This window comes from Bidens hawaiensis, unplaced genomic scaffold, assembly GCF_021521415.1.
Source record: "Bidens hawaiensis isolate Kalapana, Puna unplaced genomic scaffold, B.hawaiensis_p1.1 tig00010569_1, whole genome shotgun sequence".
Taxonomy (NCBI): domain Eukaryota; kingdom Viridiplantae; phylum Streptophyta; class Magnoliopsida; order Asterales; family Asteraceae; genus Bidens; species Bidens hawaiensis.
Genome location: NW_027491807.1, coordinates 821,363 through 840,604, shown reverse-complemented (window position 1 = coordinate 840,604; position 19,242 = coordinate 821,363). Strand labels below are relative to the sequence as shown.

At 34.9% G+C, this 19,242-nt stretch overlaps 3 protein-coding genes across 4 annotated transcripts; 2 read left to right on the top strand and 1 right to left on the bottom strand.

Moving 5' to 3' along the window:
* The first annotated feature begins 2,110 nt into the window (after nucleotides 1-2,110).
* Nucleotides 2,111-8,439, top strand: LOC143535631 (interactor of constitutive active ROPs 2, chloroplastic-like). Its single transcript, XM_077029840.1, has 5 exons — nucleotides 2,111-2,242; nucleotides 4,512-4,602; nucleotides 5,121-5,286; nucleotides 5,941-7,991; nucleotides 8,085-8,439. The coding sequence occupies exons 2-4, from the start codon at nucleotides 4,583-4,585 to the stop codon at nucleotides 7,972-7,974; spliced, it is 2,220 nt and encodes a 739-aa protein (XP_076885955.1). The 5' UTR covers nucleotides 2,111-2,242; nucleotides 4,512-4,582; the 3' UTR covers nucleotides 7,975-7,991; nucleotides 8,085-8,439.
* A 1,338-nt stretch (nucleotides 8,440-9,777) lies between these two features.
* Nucleotides 9,778-11,681, top strand: LOC143535581 (small ribosomal subunit protein uS12). Its single transcript, XM_077029798.1, has 4 exons — nucleotides 9,778-9,905; nucleotides 10,834-10,989; nucleotides 11,069-11,195; nucleotides 11,459-11,681. The coding sequence occupies exons 1-4, from the start codon at nucleotides 9,901-9,903 to the stop codon at nucleotides 11,597-11,599; spliced, it is 429 nt and encodes a 142-aa protein (XP_076885913.1). The 5' UTR covers nucleotides 9,778-9,900; the 3' UTR covers nucleotides 11,600-11,681.
* Nucleotides 11,682-14,724: 3,043 nt separating this feature from the next.
* LOC143535629 (nuclear transcription factor Y subunit B-8-like) lies at nucleotides 14,725-19,242 on the bottom strand. 2 transcript variants are annotated; one of them, XM_077029839.1, is made up of 7 exons: nucleotides 18,997-19,242; nucleotides 17,897-18,153; nucleotides 17,754-17,810; nucleotides 17,454-17,504; nucleotides 16,555-16,618; nucleotides 15,283-15,594; nucleotides 14,725-15,186 (listed from the first exon to the last, which is right to left on the bottom strand). In XM_077029839.1, exons 1-2 carry the CDS (start codon nucleotides 19,206-19,208, stop codon nucleotides 18,012-18,014), a joined length of 354 nt encoding a protein of 117 aa, XP_076885954.1. In that variant the 5' UTR covers nucleotides 19,209-19,242; the 3' UTR covers nucleotides 14,725-15,186; nucleotides 15,283-15,594; nucleotides 16,555-16,618; nucleotides 17,454-17,504; nucleotides 17,754-17,810; nucleotides 17,897-18,011. The 2 variants fall into 2 exon arrangements, with proteins under 2 accessions (XP_076885954.1, XP_076885953.1); XM_077029838.1 differs by lacking the exons at nucleotides 14,725-15,186; nucleotides 15,283-15,594 and having other exon boundaries at nucleotides 16,316-16,618.

The window sequence follows — 19,242 nt, the reverse complement described above, 5'->3', positions numbered from 1 at the left end:
TGACTCATCGAACAATGACACTAAAACTTAACAAGATTGACCACCTTCCGAATAGACTTGACAAACAAAGAGCGACAAATACAATAAAAAGGAAAGAGTCAAACCGAAAAAACACGAGTGCATCATTCAATTACAATGGTACGCATGAAAATACAACATGAGAGCAATTATGTATTGAGCATATGAAACAAGACATGAGTTGGTTGGTACACAACAAGACCATACATAAACTGATAAAACACTTGATAAAACTTTGCAATTTGAATAAGGTTTTCGGAAGACCTAATACCATATGCTTTTCAAAGATGTTGAAAATTTTGTCATTGTATTTCTAGGTGAAATACACAATAGTCTTATTATTCTAACCTTTTTAAAAACTCTAAATTCTAATAAATCTTTCACGTCTTCATATATTATATCAAAAGATCCAATTGCAATAGAGATGTGGATAAACGGGCAACAAGTTGCGTCGCCACCCCCTTTTGAATGGAAAACTCGATCCTACTAAAAACAAAGTTACAGTTCTTTGGCGTCGATAAGTTACCGTGCACGACCCGTTGAACTCTTTTAAGAAACGTAATAGCTTAGGGGGCAAGAGACTCAAATGTATCAAAAGCAAAATGAATGAAGACAAGTTGATTCTCGACACATGCTTAGCAATTTTTTCTGATTCCGCCTTCAACACAGTAACCCGGTATCTCTAAGCCCAACAAGGAGATACTACAGTAAAGTCAATACAATCGTGCTTCCACTCATCACATTTTTACTATTATTATTAGACCGAGTGTTTTGGGTTCACTAGAGGTGCCAACCACTCACCACATCATCTCTTTAGCGTCCCAATTATCTTGCCGGGTTAATGAAAGGGGATGCTAAAGGCTTGGGCTAGCAGCAACCCACTAACACTTTGAGGTGGCATATTCTCATTTTAACAAATCATATATTTTTAATATATAGTTAAACCACAACATACTTGTTAAATGGTGAGTTAGTTAAAGCTCACTGTCTACGTAACAGACTGACAATAACATTACGATTTATGTAACACATGCTAGTAGATTCAAAACATATAACCTTAAGGATACTTATAATTAATATTGACTCGTATATATGTCGAAATTCATTCTAGTTTAAACATTCAAACATTAACAAAATTCACGTGAAAATAAATTATATTGTATTTTTGAACCAAAGAAGATAAAATAAGTTATGATATGAAATTTTAACCTCATTTATCTTATCCTCGAAAAGTTTGAAAATCGATAACAATCTCACCAAAACCATGTGACTCTGCCAACAGGAGCGTGCACTAAGCGCGTGAGTCAAAGAGCGCGTGCACCTGTTTTAACTCAAATCAAGAAAACCACATTTGTAATTTGTTTATTTAAAAAGTTATTATGTATTTAACATCCAACAATTGTTACATATATGCACGTACTAACCCAGTCATACACACGTTCTCAAATTATCATCAATACCGGGAGAAAATTCATCGCTCAAAGGCCTAATAGTTGTAAAACCTGAACGCTCTCAGATTAAACTGAAGATCAGAAATATCCATATGGCCCTCAACTAGCATGTCCGCACTCCGCATATGCTTCCAAGTCATCCGATTTTCATATACAGAATTGTCACATAATTAACTAATTAATTTTTTTAATAAGAATCATAACCGCATTAATTAATGTTTTCTATAATAATAACCAACTATTTCCTTTTAAATGCCTTAAAAACCGATTTTGACCATAATTAATTATCTATAACTGATTTTGTGTTTTTTTTAGTATGGCTGTTGTTAAACAATTCAATAATTTGTATAACAATTTCCCATTGAATCATTTATACATATTTTTCTTACATCTCATGATTTACATAGAACAAGGTAACTAATTCTTATGATATCTACATATATATATATATATATATATATATATATAACGTTTGAAATATTTTCCACCTATATATAACACGAACCAGTATCCTAACGTCGTCTTTATTGAATAACCAAGACTTTCTACCACTATCACACGTTAAGAAAATTATTTATATATTATTATTATTATTATTATTATTATTTCACACAATTACAAACACTCTTTTTCCCTCTCATCAGAGAGAGAAAACCACTTAACTCGGGAACTGCAACACAAAGAAAGATAAACACATCCTCCATCTTCATCTTCCTTAATATTAGGGTTTATTTACACTTGCAGACCACTAACTTTCAGCTTTAATTCCTCAGGTAACTCCACTTATTTCTCATTTTTGTTACATCTTTTTCATCTGGGTATGAAAAGTTTGAAACTTTATAGTCATAACCTGCATTTTAAGAGCTCACAAGGTGTTTCTTGCAGTTACATTTGCAAAAATGTAATCCTTTTTTTCCTTTTTGTAGTGTTTTCATGTTTTGTTTGGTTTGCTTAGCTATTTTGCTGCAAGATTTTGGTTTTTTTTCTGGGAAAGTTTTGATTTTTATGTTTGGTCAAACATTACTGTTGCAGAACATGAATTTGTTTTTTTTTGCTATCTAGGATGCTTGAAATTTTGGATTTTTTTTTATTTTGGGTATTTTTGTAGTTTAATTAGCTGTTATTTACCTGCATTTGCATGGTTTTAGTTTGCTATATTTCTTATTTTTTTATGAAATTATTATTTTGTTAAATGAAATAATAGTTCAACATGCTTCTGTGTGCCTCAGAGAATCTATTTGGTAGAGATCTAATTGCTTCAAAATATGATATTATTATATTTTGTAGAAAATTTTGAACAAAAATATAATATTTATTAAGTATTTGTTACTAATATTTTTATGTGTATTTCAAGACTGCATTAAACAGTTAAACCGATTATCAAGAAAACTTGAATGCAGCAGCTTGTTTGACTCTCCAGTCAAAATAAATGCTTGGTTCATACCCTATTATTGTGTCTTTGTGTCAGCCTGTGAGTGTTCTGTTTTTTGGATTTTTGGGAGATTGTTTGATTTGGAAAAATCAGAAATTAACATTTTTGAAACTGAATACAAGAAAATATCTAGCAGATTATAATATTAAATTGAAAAATTAGATTTTTAAGACACAAAATTGGACTTTAGTTATCAGTACAGAAGAGTACCATATCTGGATGCATATGAAGGCTTCAAGATACTGTTATTGTTTCCTCTTTTAAATCAAACATAACGTTTTGCTATGTTTATCTTGATTTTCACAAATGTGTACATCTACTTTTGACCGATTAAGTTTACCGGATTGAGTACATTATTACATACATTTTATAGAAACTGGATCCGGGTCGGTTACCGGGTACCGAGCCAACCCGTGGTTGAGAAAAGGCTTTTAATCATGGTGTTTGAAGTTATTTGGATAATAATAATTTCCATCACAGTTCCTGTCTTTTAAACATTAGATATATTCTTTGACTTTTGTGGTCAAACTTGATACTTGACTAAATTCATAAGGATTTGTTGACAAAGTTGACATCTTTATGTGAGATGAGTTACTTTTAGGTAAATTTCAGAAATTAACAGTTTTATTGATAATGTTTTTCATAACAGTTCCTGTCTATTAAACATTAGATATATTCTTTGACTTTTGTGGTCAAACTTGATACTTGACTAAATTCATAAGGATTTGTTGACAAAGTTGACATCTTTATGTGAGATGAGTTACTTTTAGGTAAATTTCAGAAATTAACAGTTTTATTGATAATGCTTTTCATAACAGTTCCTGTCTTTTAAACATTAGATATATTCTTTGACTTTTGTGGTCAAACTTGATACTTGACTAAATTCATAAGGATTTGTTGACAAAGTTGACATCTTTATGTGAGATGAGTTACTTTTAGGTAAATTTCAGAAAAATAACTGTTTTTTTTATAATGTTTTCATATGATGTTGTGTAAATAATTATGTTTTTATATACATCATAAACATATGAAGAGTGAAAATGAAGCTAAAGAGGGAAAAAGCAAAAAGATTGTTTTGTATAATAATATCTATCTTTCTTTCTATTGTTACATCCTTTTTCCTTATTTGTCCTTCATGACTTCATCCAACAACAAGAATCAGTTTTTGATCATGCAAATCCAACCTAATTGTTTCCAAAATAATAAAAGAGAATCCTTTTTTAATTTTCAAAACGGTTTATAACCGCCGGTTTCCTTCTAGCAGAGGTCTCAGGTTCGAATCCAACATATTCCAAGAAAAAGATCAACTGCTATTTAAATGCTATATATACCCTTTGATAATATTTTTAAGACACTTTTATTTTATAAAGCGTTACCTTTCTTTTGTGGTGTTAGTTTGGTTGTTGGGAGTGAGGTTAGTTCTTATGGAGTTTGGAGTTTCTTTGAAGGATTGTGTTTTGTTTTCCTTTTTTTGACATTGATTAAAGTTATGGTTACCTTGATGACATCATCTGTTGGTATACTTTCATATATGCACTGCAATTTGCATACATATATATATAAACAAATCTTTCTTTCTGACCCAAGCATTCCTCTGCAAACCATTATAGGAACTGTGGGTCAACAAGTGGGCCTTTTTAAAGGATTGCTTTTACTCAAGGGTAAAATAGACAAATAGACAATGCAAACTCCAAAGACAAGGTATGAACTCTTAATTCTTATAATCTTTTATATTTTTTTTTTGTTTCAAGATTCATTTATGATCTTTAAAATAGCATAAATTATGTTTTTTTTTTCAAATGTGAGATGGGATTTTAGGAAAATTATGAAAGTTGGTTGCTTTTATTAAATTTAAAGAGTAACAGTATGTTTTGACCCTGCAGAGTGGTGTCTTTGGATATTAATTAATAAGGGGCCCTGTTTTCTGCTGCCCACTCATTAGTTTTTGGATGAAAACCTTTAATTTCTTCACTTTTTTGCAACAAATGGTCCATAGTTATTCATGTGCTTGAAAATTAAAATCACCCTCCTGACAATTTTTGGAAAATGTTTCGAGTGTAAAATTACCATTTTGCCCCTGGTTATTGTTGCGGATTGTTTTTGATCTTCAGTCATCTTTTTTTTAGTTCTATAAACACATGCATTTAGAATGCAAAGTTATATAATTTGTTAACTGCTGTATATTAATCTACGTGTAAATAATTTTGATTTATATACAGAGCTGCAACCTTGGAGGTGCCACAGAGGACACCGAAAACCGCTAGGCAGCTCAAAACTTCAGGAACAGAAGCAGACAACTCTTCGTCTCAAAGTCCTTTGACCAAAACACCTAAAGGCAGAAGTCCAAAAGTTGACCGTCGGTCACCTCGTACTCCGACGTCTGAGGTATAATACCGCTAAAACAAGCATTTGACTTTTTTTTTCAGAGGTGACTGTGCAACATGTTTTGAAAACCGTTTGATTTTGGTTTTTTCAGTTTAAACAACGGGTTTGGTTCGTTTTATGAGTTCTGTCATTTTGGGCTTGAAATATTTGGGGAAAAGCCCAAAATAATGAATCTGGGCATGAAGCATTGGGCCTAAAATTTGATGTTAGTTATTTATTAATTGACCATTACACATTTGGACTTAAATTTTTTCGTCTACACAATTTAATAATTTCTTTTAATATAAAAATTATGATTCTTTAATTCAATATAAAAAAGTCGATGCTAAGGTTTTCACGAGTACTGTTTGAATTTTTTTGTTTTTGGTACTTGCAAATCCGAAACATAACCGGAAATTCGGTTTTGGGTTGGCTTCGGTTACTTTGGTTCAGTTATGTCGGTTTCATGCACACACCCCTAGAAAATAAAGGTATATATTTAATGCATGGAATTATACGAATATCATAAGTACATTTACGTATATGCATAGATCATAGATGTTTATCGTAATGATATTGTTTCAAATAACAATTAACACATTTGTTAGCTTCAACCTGACCCGTTCAGTCTGCACATAAAATGACCCATACCAACTTGTTATGTAAAATACGCAGAAACAACGTCCGGGCAAAGTTTCAGAGCTAGAAACTCAGCTTGCTAATCTTCAAGAGGAACTAAAGAAAGCCAAGGACCAACTTAGCCAATCAGAATCAAGCAAGAAACGGGCCCACGAAGAAGCCGAAGAGGCCAAAAAACAGCTTGTTGAAATATCAGAAAAGCTCCAAGAATCGAAACGCCAGCTTGACGAGATTTCCGCTTCTGAAGAATCCCGGATTCAAGAACTCAGAAAGATCTCTCAAGACCGGGACCGGGCCTGGGAATCTGAACTCGAGGCAGTCAAGAAACACCACTCAATGGACTCTGCCGCCTTAACTGCTGCCATGAACGAGGTTCAAAAACTTAAGTGTCAGCTTGAAAAGGTGGCGGATTCTGAAGCTAATCAAGCTAAATATGCAGAAGCTGCTCACGGTGAGATGATGAAATCAAAGCTAGAATTATCTGATACTCTTGCTATAGTCGAAGAGCTCAAACTCCAGTTGAAAGATTCACAAGATTCTGAAGCTAAAGCTTTAGAAACCGCGAGTCAAACCCGAGAACAGTTGGAAACCCTGAAGTCAACTGAAGAGACTTTAAAGTTGGAAAAGGTAAAAGCTTTGGAAGCTTATGAATCTTTAACCATGGAGTTGGAGAAATCTAAATCTCAAGTTGATTTACTGGAAGATAATAAAACGGAGGTGGAAAAGCTACGGGCGGAACTTGAGGGGGCTGAAAAGAGATACCAGGAAGAGTATATTCAAAGCACTTTGCAGATTCGAGGTGCGTATGAGCTTGTGGAACAAGCAAGAACCGAATCTTGCCAAAAAGTTTCAATCTTGGAGGCAAATTTGGAAAATTTAAGAGCCGAGTTGGAAGATTTGAAGGTGAAGCTGGTGGAGAAAGAAGAAAAGCTTCAAAAGATATCAGAAGAAAACAAGAACTTGAATGAAAAGCTTACAGAAAAAGAGACTGAACAAAAAGGAACGGAATCATACGAAAAAGTTTCAATCTTGGAGGCAAATTTGGAGAATTCAAAAGCCGAACTGAAAGATTTGAAGGCGAAACTAGTGGAGAAAGAAGAGAAGCTTCAAAACATATCAGAAGAAAACAATAACTTGAAAGAAAAGCTCGAGACAATCAAGATAACAGCAGTAAAAGACACTGAACAAATAGGAACCGAATCTTCCGAAAAAGTTTTAATCTTGGAGGCAAGTTTGGAGAACTCAAAAGCCGAGTTGGAAGAGTTGAAGGCGAAATTAGTCGAAAAAGAAGAAAAACTTCAAAAGGTATCGGAAGAGAACAAGAACTTGAATGAAAAGCTCACAGTGAAAGAGACTGAACATTCGGGAACAGAATCGTACGAAAAAGTTTCAATCTTGGAGGCGGAATTGGAAGATATGAAGGCGAAACTAGCGGAGAAAGAAGAAAAGCTTCACAACATATCAGAAGAAAACAAGCATTTGAACGAAAAACTCGAGAAAACCGAATTAATAACCGAAAAAGACACCAACGATGCCACAGATTTCAAGAAACTGGAGGCGGATTTGGAGAATATGAAACGAGTCGTGTTTGAAAAAGAAACCGAGTTGAAGTACATTACAGAGGAAAACGAAAGATTGAAAATGGAAAAGTGTCAAGTGGATAATGAAGCGGTCGCATCTGCAGAAGCTGCAAGAATTGCTGAGAAAGAGGCGGTTATGAAAGTAAACTATTTGACTGAAGAGGCCGATAAAAGCAGTAAAAAAGTGGCGAGGGTAACCGAACAACTGGATTTGGCTCAGGCTGCAAATGCAGAAATGGAAACCGAGCTGAGGCGGCTGAAAGTGCAGTTGGATCAGTGGCGGAAGGCGGCAGAGGCGGCTGCTTCCATGCTTTCAGGCGCGAATAATAATGGGAAGTATATGGAAAGAACAGGGTCTCTTGATTCCCACACGATTGGCGGGAGGTTGAACTCGCCTCTTTCCGAAGACATGGAAGATGAATCACCCAAGAAAAAGAATGGTAACATGTTGAAGAAGATTGGAGTTTTGTTGAAGAAGAGCCAGAAGTAATTCAAGATGTTTAGCAGGTAATGTTTGTTAATTCTTGATCAAAATCTTGAAATATTTGATTATTTTGGTGTGTGTGTTTTAATGATTTTTTTTTTTTTTTGTTTGTAAAGATTGATGATCAAGGTTGTTGCTTGGAGTTCAAGGGATGAACGAGGCTTTTGTTACTTTTAGGATTTTAGTTTTGTGTAATGGAGGCAGGGTTATGTATAGGAAGTTAAAGTGTTGAACTTTAGTGTGAGTTTGACTTTTAACTTTGACTTTGACCTGCTGTACGTTGTGATCAGCTGATCAAATTTGATGGAGAATGCAATGATTTGTAATAATATTCTTCAAGTTTTCTGGTCACATGCTGTGATTAACCGATACGATTTGTTACTTGAGATAACCTGTATGGCATTGTTTTAAATAACTGATAGGTTTTCAAATATGCATGCAAATTCTGCTAACAAACAATGTATAACAGGACAGGTTAAATATTGCTGACAATGTTTTTATAACTGGACGGACTAGTATATGCAAGTTCTTAGTATTCAAAATTGAAAATGATCGATCGAAATGTGAAAAAGTCGTTCTTAGTATTCAAAATCGGCGCTACCAATATTTATTACAATTAAAAGTATACAACGTGTGATAATATATACGCATAGTAAATGCTCGGTGAAAGACCATCCCCGTGATCATTGAGTGAAACGGCTACCACTTAAAACACTTGTCTAAACTGTTTAGTATACAAACATAACACTATTGTTGCTTAGGTTTGAACACTAACACTTGTACCAACAACATTGTAACTATTGCTGTCTAGGCGTGCACATAACCGGTTTTGGCCCAAAATGAACCCGTTAGAAAGTCGAACAAAGTTAAAACCGATTCGCCCTAACTGGATCATTTTATGCACCGGTTTCTAAAAAAAACCATTTATATTCGTTTCAAGCCATATTCAAAACCGGTTTCAACCCCAAACCCGGTCTCAAAACCAGATTCTAAGTATATGTATTCCGAAACCGATTTCAAACAGACGAATCAAATCAGATTAACCTAAACTGGTTTCTGGATCGGTTTCGGATTTGGATTAGAGATGCACAGCCTAACCAGTTAACCGATTTGTACCCGATTAGTACCCGATTCTCTTAACCAACCGGTAACTCTCTAAGCAGTTTATACCCGAATAAAACTGCCGGCTAGTAACCGGCTATTCATTTTGGCCCCAGAACCGGTTAATAACCGGTTACAAAACCGGTTTTAGATTTTTTAATTATTTTTTTAAACGGTTTTTCCCTGTTATTTACCGTTCGGTTATACCCGAAATAGGTTATACTGGTTAGGGTTTTTGTGCTTGAGAACCGGGTAGTACCGACCTAATTAAACTAGAGGTGCATAAATCGGTTATCTGGTTAACCATTAACCGGTTAATATGCTAACTGTTTTTTTTTTGCAGGAATTAACCGGTTAGACCGGTTTTCCGGGTCAGGTAGTAACTGGTTTTGACCGGTTAGACCAGACCGGTTAATAACCGGAAAAACCCGATTTTTAATAAAAAAATGATAAAATTCTGTTAACCGGTTTTAAAATCAATAATATAAACCGGATACTAACCGGCGGTTAGGATTGGTTAGTAACCGGTTACGAAATCGGGTACAAACCCGTTAGAAACTGGTTAACCGGTTTCTGACTTTCTGTGTGCACCTCTGGATTAAACAGTCTAAACGGTTAAAACACTTTGTGTATGTCATTCAGGATCCAGTGATTCAAAAATTAAAAGAAAAACGGCCCAATAGAAGGTTACCTCAAGCACTGACAGCAAAAGCCCAGAATTGGCCCATATGATCTGATATAAGCAAGCAAAAAACCAGTTAATCGCCGTTCCAAAAACTAGGGTTTTTGTTCCAGTTTGCAGGTTGGTTAGCACATCTTCTTCAGGCAAACATGGGGTAAGTAATCTAATCTATAGTCTTCTATTAACAACTGTTGATTGAATGTGTATTTAGGGTTTGTTTATTGTTATTACTAGTGCTTTATTAGTTTAATAATAATCTTGATTTATATTATTCTTATTAGTTTCATGGTTGGATTAAATGAGCAAACTTTATTCCATTTCTTGCATTCTTACTAATTATTCTAAACTTATTTAGATTTGTTATGTTATATAATGATGATCAAATTGAAAACCATAAATATTTCTGCTCTTGTGACCTAAGAAGCCATAAATGTCAATTGAAGCTGTAAACTTTCTTGTATTCTTGGATTTTTAAGTTACTAAACTAGGGGTGTAAACGAGCCGAGCTCGGCTCGTTTTGACTTACCACAGCAGGCTTGTTTGCTAAATATTAATTAATATATGTATATATTTTTATTTATATTTGTATATTTTGAGAAAAGTTATAAAGAGCCAAAGCTCGGCCTTGCAGTGTGAAATTGGCTCGAGCTTGGGCTTGATAAATTAACGAGCTTTATTTGAGACTCTGGCTTGGCTCGTGCTCAAATAAACTTTTTATCGATTCGAGCTCGTTTGCACTATTAGTCTGTAGCATGATTCACATAATGTATTCTTAGTTGTGTTTGCTGAATCGAATTCCGTGAGTTCAACAATTTTAAAACTGAATAAACTTGTTCGAAATCTTATCAAGTTGGTATCTATTAGTATAAACTGAATTAGCGGTTAGTTAAAGTTTAAGGTAAATCTATGAGTTAAAAATATAATTCACTTAATTTATAATACTATTTAAAAAAATAAAAAAAAGTGTTTAAACGGTAACAAACGTTAAAGTAAGATTAGCAATTTAACGGCTACGTTAAATGCTAAAGTAAACTGATCACATGTTTTGATTTATGCATAACCGAATTTTTTGTTTATTTTAGGAAAACTCATGGAATGGGAGCGGGTCGCAAGCTGAAGTCCCACCGCAGGAGGCAAAGGTGGGCTGACAAGTCATACAAGAAGTCTCATCTCGGTAACGAGTGGAAGAAGCCATTTGCAGGTTCTTCTCACGCCAAAGGCATTGTTCTAGAGAAGATGTAAACAAACACTCCATATTCTCTATTTCAATTTTCACCTGTTACATTTTAGTTTACAATTTGATAACCATCATTGCAGTGGTATTGAAGCCAAACAGCCCAACTCTGCTATCCGAAAGTGTGCCAGAGTTCAGTTAATCAAGAACGGAAAGAAGATTGCAGCCTTCGTTCCCAATGATGGTTGCTTGAACTACATTGAAGAAAATGTGAGTGCTTTTTTATCTAATAAACAACTGTTTGTGCCACATATTTCACCCCTTCGTATACAGTAATAAAAATATATTTTTAATGTAGTAATTCATGTGAGATATTTTATTTCAAGTATATTAAACTAATAGTTAGTATATCAAATATAATCTTAAAATATCGTTTTGTAATTCCTAAATCCTTATTACTTTATTCAACTTGTATAATAAAGATGAGATTTTTGATGGTTTAGATGTTGACTTTTGGTTGTTTTATGTGACAGGATGAAGTGTTGATTGCGGGATTTGGAAGGAAAGGACATGCAGTGGGAGATATTCCCGGAGTACGGTTTAAGGTTGTAAAGGTATCCGGTGTTTCGCTTTTGGCTCTCTTTAAGGAGAAGAAAGAGAAACCAAGGTCTTAAGTCTTTCTAGTTAGTAATTTTGATACTTCATATGCAACTCTTTAAGTCTTAAATGCTACATTTTTGAGTTTGCTACAACTATTTTTCGTCTTCGTTTTTGCTACATTAAATCTCGCTTTCTTTTGTGCGTGCTAAGCATATGACTTGGTTTTCAAATGTTGTTGTGACTTGATAACATGAGCTCATGTGTAGGCCATCTTTGTATTCAAATTAATACATCAATTGGATGGTAACTTCATACCTGCCTGATTAACTTACCAAAACTGTTTTTAAAAAGTTATATAAATAGTAGTATGATGTGTTTTTAGCTGCATTTACATAATCGTTACAAGTCTGATACACGCAATCGTTTTCTTGCTCGTTAAAGCCCTCCATCAGCTGGTTTCGCCTTATCTGTTAAGTTTAAGATGGGTTTAGCTGCACAAGACGAAAAACCAGGCTACAACAAATAAACATGCTAGGGAATCCTAATCGATCTACAACAATTTTTATTTATTGTTGCCTTGAGATTGTTGGCACCATCACCGAGTATTTATGTATCTAATAGCCTATTATGAATGTATCCGTGAACCTGAATCCCGAGTATTTATGTATCTAATAGCCTATTATGAATGCAATTTGGTTGTAACTTTTGATAACCCCTTTAACCTTAGAAATTATACATAACCTAAACCGACGAGCAAGTCTTAGCATTAGAAGTCAAACTAATTAATAAGATAATTTGGGTCGGTATTACCCCCTAAAAAGTACTTAGACGAGTATAGATCTGGTATGAAGCACAATTTATTAAGCTATAAGATTGAATTACAAATCTTGTTTCAAATTATATCAATAATCTTCTTTATATCCTGTTACGAATAGGTAAATCATGATTCTATCGATGTTTTTAGGTGCATTGGTTTTCATTAACATCAACTATCATCTTTTTGTCGATGCCGGTCCTAACTAACGAATTGGCTGATAACAGACCCATCTTTTATCATATTTGTTCCCAACAATTCTAACCTCGTTAGTTGGAGTTTCCGGATTAACGTTTTTGGCGGGAAAACTCAACATTTTTGTCCCAAACATCTTTGTAACCCTAGATCGGACGTTTAGGAATATTTTTCTAGTAAAAAAAATTTATTGAGGTCGCTGAATTCCTAGAACATTGTCGGAATCGGTTGATGGTGCTCAAGTGATGGTGGTGTTTAGGTTGAGTTTTCCGGCAACAAATGTGACTTTTCCTGCCCAAAGAATTTCTCCGGTGACCTGCAAGTAACAACGTTAGGATTATGTTTGTCGCAGATTGTTGAGAACAAACACGCTATAAAGATGTGATCGTCAGCAGCCAACTCCTTAGTTGGAACCGACAACGACCAAATGATGATAGTTGTGATTAATAAAAACCAACACACCTTATTTTTATTATCAAATGATATTTATTTATTTATATATAACGCTTTTGTTAGATTCTTTCAACTTAATCAATATAAATATTTCTTTTACAAGTAACTAAACAAAAAAAACATACCACACCTTGTATTGAAAGTACCATTAGTACATTATATAAAGACAAAGGACTAACATTGTAATTTAAAGATTACAAAATACCGTTATTTTTCCGCCAAACAAACAACCATATGTGAAATTAGGGCTTTCCACTTCTCAGCTCTAATTCCAAATCAATTGGGTCATTTCTTCGTATTTCGGATCTAGAAATGACCCACCCGTTGGAACAATCATCAAATGCCGTTCATCGATGATCCTGTAATCGTTGTTTCTTCATCTTCGACGCACCTTTTATAATAAACCTTCATGTATTCTCAGGTAATCGTCGTTTATATGTTCTTAATATTATTACATATTCATTCCGTCTCATATGGAATTCGTAACAACAATCACGTAAGGACTAATATCGGGTAAATCCTGCGTTAAACTTTAAAATCTATAGATATATATTATTAATTGTTAGGGTTTTGAATTCTTTCTAGCAGAAGCAGTTAATATGGCACGCAGCGATGAACAAACAGAACTAGAGTCGAGAGAAGATACGATCAACATGCGCAGAAGTTTTTCATGGAATCGAGACTTTTTCACCAGTGATGGTATGTATATATGCTATATGCCTATGATTAACTAACTGTGTATTTATATTCTGTGACATCATTTCTATATTATTCTGTTTTATTCAGGTTTTCTTGATGCTGAGGAGTTGTCAAACATGATCGAAGGAGGTGGCGATGATGACGTAGATCACGAGTTACAAAAGATTGAAGAGATTGAAAATCTGGAAGCTATATTGTTCCAAGAAATTGAAGCTTCAACTCAAAAAGCCACTGAAACATCAGGAAAGAAGAAACCGGTAAAGACAAAATCAACTGCACCGTCATCTTCTTCATCACCGGTCAAGACAGAACCGCTAGCTAAATCACCTCTTTCGTGTGGTGGTTCTGGCGGGAAGAAAGTTAAATCTCCTGCAAGAAGCAGCACGAGTTCCAAGCTTAATATAGCCAAAGGCGATTCACCATCCAAAACATCGGTTGGGATGACAACAAAGAATAAAGTGGTGCCAGTTAACACTCGTGTATCAAGAACACCGACTGCTAGTCCAGATTCATCGGGATCATCGTCGTCTTCAATGTTTTCAGTTAAACAACGGCCAAAAAGAAGTAGCAGTGCGCCCCGTAGATCCTCAATAAATAACGAGAAACCATCAGCAACCAATGCAAGAAAAAACGAGAAAACGACAGTAAATAAAGTGGGCCTGGGCCCGGTTAGTACTCGTATGTCACGAACCCTGCCTACTAGTCCAGGGTCATCATCATCGACGATTTCAGTCAACCAACGGTCAAACAGAAGTAGCAGCGCTCCTCGTAGATCCTCGGTGAACAGTGAGAAACCATCAACCACCAATGCAAGAAAAAACAATGAATGGAAAACAGCAATGAATAAATCGATCCCGGTTGCTAGTCCAGGGTCACCAGGATCATCATCAACAACAACATTTTCAGTAAATCAACAGTCAAAAAGAAGTAGCAGCGCTCCTCGTAGATCCTCAATAAATAATGAGAAACCATCAGCAGTCAATGCAAGAAGAAACAATGAGAAAACAACGAATAAAGGGAGCCCAATTAGTACCCGTCTGGCACGGACACCGCCTAGTCAAGGATCATCATCAACAACGTTTTCAGTCAATCAACGGTCAAAAAGAAGTAGTAGTGCTCCTCGTAGATCCTCGGTGAACAATGAGAAACCATCAGCAACCGTAAATAAAGTGGGCCCGGTTAGTACCCATAGTCCAGGGTCATCAGGATCGTCGTCGTCAACAACATTTTCAGTCAATCAACGGTCCAAAAGAAGTAGTAGTGCTCCTCGTAGAACCTCAGTGAACAATGAGAAGCCATTAACAACCAATGCGAGAAAACACGATGAATGTAAAACAATGAAGAATAAAGTGACACCGGCTAATAATAATATTGGTGTATCAAGAACATTGCCTTCTAGTCCAGTATCATCATCTCCAACATTTTCTAAAAACCAACAGTCTAAAAGGAGTAACAGTGTTCCTCGTGGATCCTCGGTGAATGAGAAACCATTAGAAAACACTGCAAGCAAAAGTGATGAATGGAAAATTAGTAAACCCGCCGTTGTATTAATCCCGAAAACACAATCCAGCATCAGCTTGAAGATTAAACCACCACCTGTTCTTTCTCATCCTTCGCTGTTATCTGAATCATCATCGTCATTGTCAACTTGTAAGGTCAACCAAAAGTCAACTTTGACTAGTCAGCCGGCAGCATCGCGTTCAGAAACCAGGAGCCCAAACGATTCAAAAATGGGAAGGGTGTTATCGCCGAAAACAGTTGCAACAGTTAATACAGGGTTGAAACCGGTTTCACAGAAAACTACTACTACCACTTCTAAACCGTCTAGAAAACAATCAAGTGTGAAGGCGAAAGCAAAATCGTGTAGTGGTGTTTCAAGAGGCGCGGAAGATATTATTTTGGTGTCTCCTGAAGTTATGGATATAAAAGGGAAGTTGAATGCATTAAAGATGGAAATCAGCATGCAAAAGAAAATGAGTCATGATGAAAGTGGTAAAGGTGAATCAAGTTCTATCATACAAATGAACAACCAAACAAAATCCAAACAGAGAATGTACCCTTGAATTCGAGTTCAAAACAGGTTTGCGTGCTTATTATGATTCGAACATGTGTATATTGTCTGTATCATCTGGTATAAAACTGTGGTCTTTTCTCAACATTAGAACTCATCAGAACACAAAAATGTAAAACTTCAGTATGGTTATGTTGTTTTTGATATATCTAGAGAAGGCGCTTCAATATTTTTTATTCGCATATATGAAACGAACTTGACAGCTAAGGGGAAAGAACACCTATTAAACCAGTCTGACCCGACAACCAAGGACGTCCCGATGTTATGAATTCCAACATTGACAAAGATAATTACTACAACATTAATCAAACTGCTATTAAGTGCCATTTTGTTGAGAATAGTGAATACAACTGGTCAACAGCTGAACCAAACTCTCTACACACGCCCCAGCCTATGATCAAGATAGAGTTAGTGGCAGCTGCGGTGATAGTGGTAGAGTTGGACGGTTGCGGAGGCATCAGAAACTTATAACATCAAAAAACTTACTAGGTTCAAATATATACAAAGTAATGATCACAGAGGGTATTCCTTGAATGTAACAGAAAGAATAATTAAAAATTATCAAAATATATATCTTTCAATTGCATTATTAATAACAATGAAAATCCTTACAAGTTACAATAGTGATTCAAGCATATTGCACATGTATAAATAAACACAAAGAATTTTTCTTAGTATTCGAAATTTAAGCCTATTTCGATTGAACATTGTATACATACCCGACAAGAATACACACAACCTTGCAACTAAAATAATAATAATAATAAATTTAATAATAATAATCAAGCGCCTGTTACCAGAACCAGGAAGTAAACACTACTCTGTGCGTTGCATGGGGACCATCATATGTTGAGGTTGAGCCTGAAATGATTGAGAAACTAATCAAATTACTATTCTACAACAACTAACAGGTCAACAAAGAAATCATTAGTCAAAGACTTAATATAACCTAGACAGACATTTAATAAAAGTGTTGTAACCACATTACTGTCTCTTTCTTTCTCTCACACTACATCATATGAGTATTGCATACAAGTGCTTATGTGGTTCATATCTGATAAACTGTGTCAAGTTAAACATTGTACTTTTTGAGATGGATTGACGCATATAAGATGTTTAAAACACAACACGAGATGATATAGGTGGCAATTTTCGGCATGACCCAAAACACGACACGTAAATAATCATGTTTTTTGGTTGTCATATCTAACATGTTAAAATAAACGGGTTGACATGTTTAACCCCATTAATTAAACAAGTTGACCCGCTAACCCGTTTATGACCCGTATAGCCCACTTTACAAACCACTAAGTTGATTAGCAGCACGTTTACAACTTGTTAACTACCCGTTTAAATATAAAGGTTAAAAATAATCTATCTTTTGCATATATAGTGGATTCCAACTCTCTTTTTTTTTCCTAAAAGCATCGATCTTTACTGTATTCGAAGTTTCGAACTCCTTTTTCTTTAACCTCCGCCGTTGAATTTAAAGGCTACCAATACAAACACTTCTCGCAATTAATGATTATCTTTTGTTGGCAAAGTGTTGCTTACGAGCTACGATTGTTCCATAAACTTATCAAAAATAAACTTCATGCATGATTACTTAATTAGAAATGAAATTTCTTTTTGATAAGTTTATAGAAGTGGAACAACCGCAATAAATACATAAAGATAACTCCAGACAACAATCTACCTGTGAGTTTGCATAGTTTAGACCCTGAGGATACTGAGTTTGATGTCCAAACTGTCATAACAAAAAGAATATACGGAATTAGGCAACTCTCATAATCAACTTTTAATGTTAGTTTTTTATAGCTAGTTTAATACCAGCCGCAGCATAATCTAACATTTTGTTTAACCGTCTACTCAAAAGCACCTCCTTTTTCAAAAAAAATATAATCTTTATAGCCATTATTAACTCCTCATATACTCACAAATCTACCAAACATTTGATTATATGATTATGCCAAACACCGAACGAATAACTAATCACCTGTCCATCTTTCTTGGAAGATCCTTCTTGGCCCTTTCCAGATCCTTTAGTGTCACCCTTTTATATACATCAATTACAGGCAAAATAAACATCAGTTAATTATTAATTACTATGGTTAAGATGTATAACAGAACTTAACTGACCTCCATCTGCACGAGCAATTCGATCACACGCATAAAGATATACAAACATTAATCCATTAGTAACTACTTATACAAAAAGCAATTAATCATTTATATAATTATATGGCTTCAGATTTCAAAAGGTTACCTCTCTGTATCTATTTAAGTATGACTTTAGAGGCTCGATATAATCTTCAAACCCTAAAGTAGCCATTGCCCATAGAAGATCGTCACCATTAACAGTCTTCCTCTTTTCCCTTTGACACTTATCACTTGCCCTACAACCAAATTCACTAGATTAGGCCTGTAAACAAACCAAACACTTGTTCGTGTTCATTCATTTAACTTTAAACAAACGAACAAATTTTCTTGTTTGTGTCGGTTCGTTAAGAAATGAGTGTGTTTGTTTGTGTTCGCCCGTTAAATCATTAATATTCTATACAAACGGTTCACAAACATAAATGAACAAAAAGAAACCAACAAGGGTTAACATTCATAGCGGATTTCCAAAAAAAGTAAAAAAAAAAGACCATCATTATTACATCAAACCTTTCAAAACTAAACAAATATATCTAAACAAAGGTTTTCAATACATAAAAATCAAACTGATTTCAAATTAAAACCAGTATAAATAAACTTTGAACCTTGGCTTTAAAAAGCAAGAAGCCAACAAAAGCGACGGGTTCAAAAACCAAAGCCCAAAGCGCACCAACTTTCATACTCGAGGCACAAGGTTTTTATACAATTTTTATTATATATCTCACAGGTTTTTAGCATCCCCTACCCAACATTTAGCTATAGATAAGCTTTATATAGAATTCAGCATATAAAACTACCTACATGTACAATCTAAAAAGCATGTGATACAAGATTCTGAAGCATAAAAATAACCCGTGTACAAGAGGCATGCGCTCTTGGACTTTGGTTGCCTTGCGTAGGAAAAAGCGACAAGGCCATCGCTTTGTGTCATTTTGCACTTCGATGCGCATACAGCACGCTTTTCAAAACCAAGATTTGAATGAATATTTTAAACAAACTTCGTCTTCGTTCTTCTAATTAAACCAACACAAACAAATTAATCAATAACAACACAGGTTTGACTCATATCATATCATACTCACTCGCTGGTAACGAAGCTGATGAACTCAGAAACACACTCCTGAACAGTCTCCTTAGCAATCTTACCATTAGCAGGCAATCCTTTCTTCATAATCCGACTAATATTCGCAATCGGCAGAAACCGGTCCTGCTCCCGAACATTCGATGACCTAGGGCTCAGATCGCCGCCACTCTCATGACTTCTACCGCCAGGACTCGCCGGAGCATCCGCCATAACAGTTTCAAAACCCTAGGTTCAATCGATCGTT